At 40.9% G+C, this 10,841-nt stretch overlaps 1 protein-coding gene across 1 annotated transcript in view; it reads left to right on the plus strand.

Annotated features, from left to right (window-relative positions):
* clu (clusterin) overlaps nucleotides 1-5,894 on the plus strand; it is a 37,479-nt gene extending 31,585 nt beyond the window's left edge. The window contains exons 8-9 of the mRNA XM_067984747.1: nucleotides 1,388-1,602; nucleotides 3,573-5,894. Coding sequence (XP_067840848.1) covers nucleotides 1,388-1,602; nucleotides 3,573-3,582 — 225 coding nt within the window. The 3' untranslated portion in view covers nucleotides 3,583-5,894. The remainder of the gene's footprint in view (nucleotides 1-1,387; nucleotides 1,603-3,572) is intronic.
* Nucleotides 5,895-10,841: the final 4,947 nt, after the last annotated feature.

The following is a 10,841-nucleotide window of genomic DNA, read 5'->3' on the forward strand; positions in this document are numbered from 1 at the left end:
GGCACGGCCGCCAGTGATGGAGCGATTAAAATCGGGGATGCGCTAGAGGCAAGACTTGGAGGAGCACAGAGATCTTGGAGGGTTGTAGGGCTCTTCATCCAGGTGCCGATTCTCCATGAATGACCAGACAGTATTCATTTTAAACAGGTTAACCCTGGCTTTAAAATAAGACTGGTTGGAAAATGTAGGCATGGTGGTTCGGAGGCTATTTTCTTACGGGAGGCATCACAAATGAGCCTCATCCATCACGTACGCATGTGCATTATCTAGTAGAAATCATAGGATAGCAATCAGTAATGCAAGCCCTGGCTGATAGTGCCCCTCCTAACCCCAGGGTGCTAAGACCAACTGCACTGGCAGAAATCATCAATTCAACACTCTGCTGTCTAGCACCTTCCTGGTCTGAGTGTCTCAGTACCACACCAGGTGGTGCCTTAGCTCATTGACTAAATGGAGTAGGAGCTCATTGATTTTTTTAAACAATCACTTTCATGTTTTATATCAATGTCTGTGCTGTGCTTTACGATCCCAGTTTCTTCCTGATGCACAAAGGGAATTCCTGTATGTTGATGTGGTTGTATGCTAGGAATCGATTTACATGACATTTTAAACATCTATGCAGTAATGTGGAATAACCACATTTGGATTTAGAATTATTTGAATACGAGTACGAATGCAAGGAGTTATTCTTAACTCCTGGGTGTGTCATCCACTTTGTTTATAATTCATGTTAATAGACAGAACTACAGAAAAACCATGAGCAGGATTGATCAACAATGTACAGTGCATATCAATTGAAAATGTAATTTCTGTGCCGATTTGTTGCAATGAGTGCTTAGGTTTTCAATGCATGAATGCAACTATGTAACTGAAACTTAGATCTGCACACATGAAAGAATCCACTTAGCTGTGCCTGTTTTGTCCATGTCAATTTATTGCTGCATTTCCTTGTTCATTCATTTCTTTAACTATCAATTTTTTCTTTGGAATTCCTAGCTCACACCATCATTTGGATTAAAAATTGTTGGTTACTCCTGTGGAAAAGCAGAAGTGACTGATGAGTTTGGGTACATTCACAATATTGGATCATATTGCTGTTTTTGTATATCTGTCATTTTTTTCTTAGTCACTAACTTTTTGGCACAGCCATTTTAGTTCCCCTTACTCTGAACTGGAGGAAGTGTCATGCCAGGTACCATCAGGTAGAGACAAGGCAACAGCCAGAAATCAACGGAAGGATGAAGGAAGACTGAAAAAGATACTAAAGTTGACTCCAATTGGGCTCAGCTGGCCTTTCCTGGCTGTTCTTGTTTGAATCAGGAGGCTGTATTTCTAATTTATTAGCTTGTGCACAGCTGCTGTAACTTGCATTGTTTCCCCTCCCCAGGTAATGTCAAGATCCCAAAACAACAATGATCCATCCAAAAATCCCGATACCACTGTTACTGTCCAGATCTTTGATTCATCTCCATTGACTTTCATGGTCCCAGGACAGAGCAACTGGGAGGATCCCGAGTTCTCAGACATGCTGGCACAGCAGGCATTGGACCACTACAATGAGAACAAGATGTTAGGCCTGTCAGATCATAAGCTGGACACCATGTGAGTACCACTGTTAATTAAAATTGGCACATTCATCTTGCATTTGAAGGAAAAATATATTTGATAGAGGGGTGGCTCAGTGTCGCTGCATGTTACATTGCATGACTCTGTGTTGTCCAGTGATAGAATATGGCTCAAGCCCTCGGTTCCATATGTGGTGAGTTTTGTATCTCAGCCATGCCACTGTAAGATGGTACAGAATGCAAACCAGGAAAATCAGCCTTGTTGGTTTGCTCATCTACACCTCATTGTTGTCAGTTATAGATTGATGTTGGTGGAAACCTGATAGAAGCTCATGTTGGCCAGAGAAATAAAATAGCTCGCAAAAAACACTTGCTGTCCTTCTTTTGTTAATCTGAGGAACTATCAGAACAGACTGCTACATCTCATACTGCACCTCCTGAGGATTGGAGCTGACCTGGCACTGTAATGGCAGTTCTGTACTGTAACTGATCTGCATTATTTCTGATATGAAATTGCTTAATATAATCACTAGATAGACTGTGGAGCAATGTCCCATTCATTGTCAGGAAACACAGAGACAATTTGATTCTTTTCTGCGTCTGGGTATTCATGAAGCTAAATCATCGTGGATACCTGGTGAGAGATTTGCTGAGTCACAAATAGAATAGTAAAAGATCCGTATTTCAGCCTACAATAATAGATAACTTCGAATTCGTTGCTAAGGCTTATCATTCCATCAACTTCCTTGTAGGCGATTTTCATCTGCCAACCGTCCCGTTCACACGGAAAATCGGGGCGGTCGGCAAATGAAATTTAAAAATAAAATCTCTTGTCTACTGGCTGCCCGAGGCCCGACCAACTCGATTTTCAAATGAATGCATGAGTGTAACTGTGTAGCTGAAACATAGATCTGCACACATGAAGGAAATGGGCAGCCAGCGCTCCTGCCCAAAACAAGCAGGAGCCTTATTTCAATATTAACTTTGGGAGTCCTATGCCAGTTGTAGGACCCCAATGCCATTTTTATTACCAATAGGCATAGTGTGTACTGCGTATGCTGCACCCATTGATATTAGATGTTGAGTGGCTTAAGCTGCATGCTTAAAGGGACCATTACAGGCTGCTTAAAAGGGGATAGATTTCAGGTTTAAAAGTGATTTTTGTGGGATCAGAAGGTATTCCTCCTGGCCCCTCAAAAATCAACCCTGTGATACCCGACCCTTCATGGCCCTCCCCCAGGATTGCTTCCCCCCTCTTTTCACCTAACTTTGCCAGCTGGGCTCTACACAGGAGTTGCTGGATTTTCAAATGCATGAGTAGCTCAGCTTTGGTGCGGGAATGAGGCCCAATCATGAAAACTGGTTGGGTCTCAGACCAATTCTATCAGGTGGGCAATGAGCTTCACACTGCCCGCCTCCTGCCTGATGGAATTGGTCACTCAAAAATCATGCCCACTTTTTTCTCTCCGGTGATGGCCCCAGTTTTTATCTCATACCATCTCTTTCGTGATACTAAAGTTGTTTCTCAGCACATACCGTTAACTTACCAAACCTAGCGTGACTGAACCTGAGTGCACAATTGATGCACTGCCTTCTCTCCAAGTACCACATGTGCCTCCCAGAAGATGCATTGTTGCAGGCACGTAGAGATGTGCTTTCTAGAGACCCTATCCCCATAAGTGGCTAGCATAATTGAGTGCTGTTCAGCGCCAAGGATTTCTTAAATATTGCAAATGCTGCTGTGGCATTCATTTGCCCAGGCCTGTTATATTTCTACACAAATGCCTTTACCCAAATCTGCACCAGTTTCACAAGAAAGAAGGACAAACTTTGGCCTTTGTTTTTCTCTATTAAGTTCAGTATTTGACATGATTGGTGTTTAAAATGTGACTATGTTATTGTCTCTTCTGAAATTAGGCAGAACATTTAATTCTATTGTACACAACTGCTTTAAAAAAGTTTAAATGCTAGAAAATTTGCAAATAACCTTTCTTTATTCTTTTACAGAGAAGCGTGAAGTGAGAAAGTTCTCGCTTTGCCTGCTTTGAAGACTACTTCCGTAAGCCTTATTGTATAACAAATAGGTTTATAGCACAAAGCTACTGAAACTCTCTGCACTAATGTGGCGCTGGCAGACTGCACTATGCTGAAAACCCTTAACATGAACTACTAAATAAATGCTAATGTATGCAAAAAAAAATCACTTGTGACTTTTACTGACTTTTAAATGTAGCTCCTTCACTTAGCATTTGATGAGAAACACATAAGCAAGTTTCAGGCACTCTTAGCAGGTATCGGTCTGTAGTGATTTATAGACAAAGAAACGCACCATTGAGCCTTGCCACAGTTTCTCTTGAAATGCCCTGTAGGGGTGTCCACAAGTCGATTGGGGGCGGGTGAAAGAGAAACTCGAACTGTTCATGAGCTCTTGGGTAGGGGGGAGATGTTTTAAAAATTTAATTTACATAATTTAATTGAGAAAGAAGCTAATGAATTAGGAAAGTTGGGGGTGGGGGGGGGGGGAAAGACAATGGGAATAGGTCAGAGAAAGGATTGTCTTCCAAGACTTAGGGAGAGATGGGCACCACTGATGCCCTGTGTTTTATTTTTAAACCCATCCCTTCCAAAAATCTGTCAAATGTGAAAAATAATATCCTAAAATATTTTATAGTAACTTATTTTAGATGTAACAAATTAGTATCCAAATAAACCTTGTTATTTTTGGCCCAAATTATTGTACTCACCCCCTGCGCACCTCTCCTTATGTCTCCCATTTCCTGCAGGGAGCTCAGTCAGTTGCCTGCTCACAGATCCGTGTCTATAGCACCCTAGAGCCAGCCTTTAGGAGATGGAATGAGTTCAACTTGGTAGTTCTTGAGTTCTCACCTCAAGCTGGAGAAGCATCTGCCATTGTTCAGTGCCTTCTTCCACCATGGCTGAGATCAGCAAGTCACAACACACAAGACTGGAGCACAAATTCATGTTCTACTACTTCATGGCCCATTATCTTGGTGCTCAAACGCATATTGTACAAGTTGTGCTGCTGTATTTCTTTAAATTCTATTAGAAACGAGCTGCTCCAAAAGTTAAGTAGGTAAATGTGGTAGTGAATCATATACAGTTGAAAGGAAAAAACAAAATACTGCGGATGCAGTAAATCTGAAGTAACAGAAAATGCTGGAAAACAGAAAAGTGGACCCAGAGGCGAAATGCGGCTCTGAAGACAGGAGAAAGGGCCCACGTCTTTTGCCAGGAGGCATCCCCCTACACAGCAGACCCCTTCTCCTGTCTTCAGAATTCTCATTCCACCTGGACCCCTCCTTCTGACCTCTTACCCTCTCGATCTTTTCATTGAGTACTGCCAATGTGACATCAGCCGTCTCAATTTCTCTACTCCCCTCACTCACTCTAATAAGTTTGTGGCAGGGGCTGAAGTCAATGGTTTCGGTGTCATCAACGTACACGTGAAACATGGAGTTATGTTTTCGGATGATGTCACCAAGGGGCAATATGTCGATGAGAAATAGGAGGGGGCCAAGGATCGATCATTGGGGGACTCCAGAGATAATGGTGAGGGAATGGGAAGAGAAGCCATTGCAGGAGATTCCCTGGCTCTGACTGGATAGGTAAGAGTGGAACCAGGCGAGGGCAATCCCACCCAGCTAGAAAATGGAGGAGAGGCGTTGGAGGAGGATGGTGTGGTCAGCCATGTCAAAGTCTGCAGACAGGTCGAGAAGGATGAGGAGGGATAGTTTACCATGGTCACAGTCACATAGGATGCCATTTGTGACTTTGATAAGGGCCATTTCACTACCGTGGCGGGGTGGAAACGGATTTGGGAGGCGACAACACATTCAAGGACTTGAGAGGAAAGGGAGATTGAAGATTGAGTGGTAGTTTGTAAGGGTGGGCTTTTTGAGGAAGGGGATGATGATGGCAGATTTGCAAGGGAGGGGATAGTACCTGAGGAGAGGGAACTGTTTATAATATCAGCTAACATGGGGGCCAGAAGGGAAGTTGGGTGGTCAGCAGTTTAGTGGGAATGGAGCCAAGAGAGCAGGACGTGGATCTCATGGACACTTACAGCACTTGTGGTTGTATGAACAGGGGTTTCAATGTTAGATTAACCCAGTATTTGACTTCAACCTGATCAAAAGTGTAGCAGCACAGATCAGGTGCTTCACTGGAACTACAGCTGCTTTCCTCTAGTATGATTACACTGCAAAAATATAGATTCTGAATCTAAATTTGTACATCACCCTGTACCTTCTATATTATTTGTTCAAAGCAAGACAGAGAATCACAATAAAGAATCCAAATCATTTATTACCATTTTAAGTTCTAAGTGTTGGATACTGTAACTTAAATACTGCACCCACAATGACCAAATAGTGCAACAATTTTTTTTGGAACAGGTTTATAATGAAACAAATCAAACAGTAAAAGCTGTAAAATTATCAGGATACACTGGGAGTTTGTAAGTTACATAAAAATCAATGCCAGGAACAGACTGAATGATCTGGATTTTTGAGTAATAAACAAGGTTAACTATCTAATCAGATACACATGATAACAAAGTTAATGTATACCTATCAGATCACCAGATAAATTTGTGTGATGTAATGGTGGAGTCCAATATCTAATTCGTTTTGGGAATCAACAATGTTGGAATCACTGAAGAAAGAAGGAGAATATTCTTTTCAACGATAGGACATTTTTGAATTTGTAATTTTCATTCTGTCCCATTCAAGCTCATTAAAAGATGCAACAGACTTAAAGCTCAACAAAATACTACTGAAATAACCAATTTAAAATTGAAAACTATGTCAAACTATCAAAATTCAGTCCATAAAAAGGTTAACTTCAGTTCCTTCAAGTCAGCCTTTTTTAGTAATTGAATTAGAAGTTGTTCATTAATTTAGCCAGCTTGTAGTGGTTGTCTTGAGCAGTGCAGCTAGGTTATTGAAATGACTCAGTAAGGCTGATTCCAGAGTCAGGAACTCCCAGCACAGAACAGTGCTCACAGGGTGTGCTGGCTGGGAAATCACAGGCCTGTAGTAGCCGATTTTCCACCATTTAAATTAATTCAGGTACTGCAGGCCCTCGATTTCCCAGCCAAGCACCATTCTGTGGTGGGAGTAGCTGACTTCAGAATCAGCCCAGTTATCAATTTGGCACCTTTCTGATTTTGTACCAGACAGGTGCATTTTATTGTAATTGTTATAAAAACATAAGAAATAGGAACAGGAGTAGGCCATAGGGCCCCTCAAGCCTGCTCCGCCATTGACCTCAACTCCACTTTCCCAGTCGATCCCCATATCCCTTGTCAGGAGGAGGGAGAGGGGTGAGAAGTGGAAAGGGAGTCTAGAAACTCCTAGAATGTAAACTGGCCATCATGGGGTATACTTTCATCTTTACTGTCTGGGTGTTAAACATCACCTGGGCATAGAACAACAAGGAAAATCAGATAGGGAGGATTGCATTCCCATCTTTGAGCCCACTCAATTTTTTTTACTCGGGTACTGCTTTACGTGCATGTAGTAAAAAAAAATCAAAATCTATCCACCTAAATCTGATTATTTTTTTAAAAAACATCGGTGTCTTACCTTGGTAAAAGATTGCAATCCTAACTACATGTTCAGCTAAACATTGAAACTAGTATTTAAAGCGAATGAGTAACTTTCTATCGTGGCTCTTTGATGGCGTCATTGAGTATTGCACGTTTCTTAAATAAAATAATTGGTGTGTTCCACACTTATAAACCATACTGACCAGTCTGACCACAGATTTCCTAAGTTATGCAAAATACTGCTGTATTCAATACCAAAAGAATACAATAGTGTGTATTTTTTGGTCGCAAATCTGCTTTCAGCCACCGCTTACCATTGTGTACGTGAATTGCAGCAGACGCGGGGGAACTCAGTTAAGCTGGAAAGGCCACAGAACCAGAGCTAACAGATTTCACATTTCTACCCACCAACAAATTGCTTATGGTAACCATTTAGACCACTGTTCCTCAGTCCAAAATGATGAAATAATTAGCTGCTTTAAAACAAATTGTTTACAAAGGTGACTAATTACAACTTGCTTAAAACAGCAACCATAAGCTAACTCAAGTCTGATGCTAAGGTCGGGTCTTTGTTTTCAAAACTGCAAACAAGTTTTATCTATTAGCTCATTAATTGCTAAAAGCAACCATTTGGAGTCATCCTCACTGCAGTTTCAGATCCCAGGAAGATTTTATATCCAGTCTATTGGAGCTATTGATGTGGTCTGTAGCACTTGGTATTGCAATGGGAGCAGAGGTCATAAATGTGTTTAATAGCCTTGCTTTATGGTGTTTTCATTAAATTTCCTCAATTAAGTCACAACAAAAAAAATTGCAGTTTTAATGAGAATACTGCACAGTAGTTATTGTTTGGGGAAAGCACCCCCTCTGGTATGGAGGGAAATATAAAACAAAAGCACCAGTAATTTCCACAGGGTTTCTCCTGATCTCCTGCTATAACTTCAGCAAGCGGAAGGGTTTCTCTTGGGTTTCCGCCAAACTTACAGCAGGAGATTGAGGAACCCCCATGGAAATTCTACCGCAAGATGAAAAAGAATATTTTTTTTAAAAAAGAGGAAAGGCCAAATTAACTTTTTTTTAAATTAAAACGTAGGAAAGAAAAAATAAACCTCAAGTTACAGACTCCCTTTTTGGTTTAATAACAATTGAGACTTCAGGGTAAAGTGCACCACATGAAGAGGTTTACCAAGTGCCCAGCCCAAGTACTTAAGCCATTAATAGCTGACTTGCCATTGAGGACTGTAGTTAAAATCAGGAAAACAGCAAGTACACCAAATCCTGCAAGACTGCTTATGGGAATATACTATTCGAGTGATACCATTCCCTTAAGCACTCTTACAAGGTTTTGTGTACACATTGCAATGCCACTTGAGAAAGATAATGGCTTCACCATGAGTCAGCCCCCAAAAAACACAAACTATGAGATTCTGTTTCAGCCACTCATAAAAGGGCTGTGATGTGTTTCAATGGTGACTAATCAATAATATGTGAGCATGTCAGGGAAGATGGACTTTTCCCCCCATTCATTTGTATGGTACACAACTTGTGTTCAGCAACCCTCACTTGTAAACATGCTATTTTCAGCTACAGTGCAGTCTTGTCATGAAGAGAACTATTCAACCTTTTGTCTTCTACTTTTAAGCCAATTATAACAGCTACAGAACACGTCTCAGATTGCGCTAACAACCCATTAAAATTTCAAAGAGTAATGCTGATAGGAGAAAACAAAATGTAGTAGTATTGGCCTAGTTGGGTCAATTTTGGGGGGGGAAAAATCCAAATAAAATGCATCAGTAGTGCCCATTACACAACTTATGCTCGGACCTACACAGACTGTCCAGTTTTGGTCCCTTACAAGGTAGCCCTGGAAAAGATTCAAAGGTGGGCCACTAATTTGATACCTCATTTAAAAGTACTTAGTAACCACAAGGACTAAGAGCTGGTGAGGCTTTTTGCTCTAGAAAAAGATGGACTGCAGGGAGATCTTTAAAATAATGACTAGACTGGGACCACGTGGATAGACTATTTGAATTAAATAGGTTAGGAGAACCAGAGGACTTGCGTACAAGTTACATAAACAGTACAAGGGTTAACAACCTTTGAAATAAGTTGCCAGCTCGTGTAGCGAGTGCAGATTTACTGCACTCAAAAGGGAGCTGGACAAGTTTCTGTTAGTGATCGACATCACCGCATACAAAAGGTAAGTGAGCTATTGCACAATGTACCTCATGGTCACTATGGTCTCCTAGAATTCATTTTGATTGCCTTCAGGAAGGAATCAAAGATGAATATCCCAGATCTTATATATTTTTTTGGGCCTTTCCTAGGGAGGTTGCATGGTGACAGTGAGGATCATTATGCTCAGTTTCACAGTGATTGTACATGACAGGCTTGATGGACCAGCTGGTCTTTTCCTGTGATTTTTGTATGCACAGATAGTTCAGGAAACCTCCAGTTTTATTTTGTGGATTTGTTTCATTAAATGTGGAGGAAGGACCTAAGCCAGTACCATCTACTCTTCCCACTTAAAAGGTTTTAATAGTCTTGCTTAATATTAGGCTTCTTATTTAAGCCATACTAAAATTGAATTTTTAAAAAAAGTTGTGCACAATCAACATACAGAACATGTTGTTGTGCACATGTGTTTGTTACACATACACTGATTGTCATGGTTAATATGACCAAAATGGAAGGCTGATTTCTACCAACAATACTGGCACGTGCAAAGATGTAGTATTGTGATGTTTGGCATATATGCCAACTTGCTAAATTCAGAAGCTGATGAACAGCCTAAAAACTCTGTCTTGAATATAGGTCCAATTTTAAGAGACACAAAATCCAGCCTGTGCATAGCCATAATACTTAATTTACATTTTATGTCCCTGCAGGCCTTTAATGAGATTGGCTGTTAGTGCAAAAATGCAGTAGGTAGCAGCTTTTAAAAAAGGACTGCAGCTCACTATTGAAGGAGAATGGTCTGTTTCTTGAATTAACCTGGCTGCAAATGGAGAAGTTGAGTGTTTTTTAAAAAAAAATTTTGAAACCAAAGGGGTGGTGAGTAGAAAGTTTCCTCCTTTTCCCTGGAGGTCTGGCTGCAGGAAATGCAGCAGAGACAGTTAGCCTTCTTTAGATCATTTGGCCACTTTCCTATATAAAAAAAAACACATCCAAGTTGAATATTGCAGATCAAGCTATTGCAGTCTCAGGTCCACAGGCCCTGGATGCAAATGCAGAAGAAACACTGCAGCATTAGTAGAGCCAAGGTACACATACCTATTTCTGTACGTATGATCTCTATCATTGAATACCAATCAAAATGTAAAGTGGCTACATCCTCAGGGAGGTAGCATGCAAATCAACTAACTGTCTGGAAAAGGAGGGAGTCTTGCTCTTTCCCACCACCACATCCTGTACAAAAACTGTCAGCACATTAATACCTTGTGTAAGAGTACAAAAAGGTCCACACAAATACTATGCCACCATAAAGGTTTGTGCATACAAGCTAAATAGGTTCAGAGGGAGAGATGGCCTGGGGACAGGATGGTGGGTCAGGTACACAGGCAGTTTCTAACTGATAGATACATTGCCAAAGTTGAAAATTCTTCCCAGGAGGTATAAATTGGGAGATATACAGACTTCAAATGGAAAGGAAAAATCAGGAGAGATTTTTAAAAAATGGTGGTTGATCCAATACCACTCACATTACA

This window comes from Heptranchias perlo, chromosome 5, assembly GCF_035084215.1.
Source record: "Heptranchias perlo isolate sHepPer1 chromosome 5, sHepPer1.hap1, whole genome shotgun sequence".
Classification (NCBI taxonomy): domain Eukaryota; kingdom Metazoa; phylum Chordata; class Chondrichthyes; order Hexanchiformes; family Hexanchidae; genus Heptranchias; species Heptranchias perlo.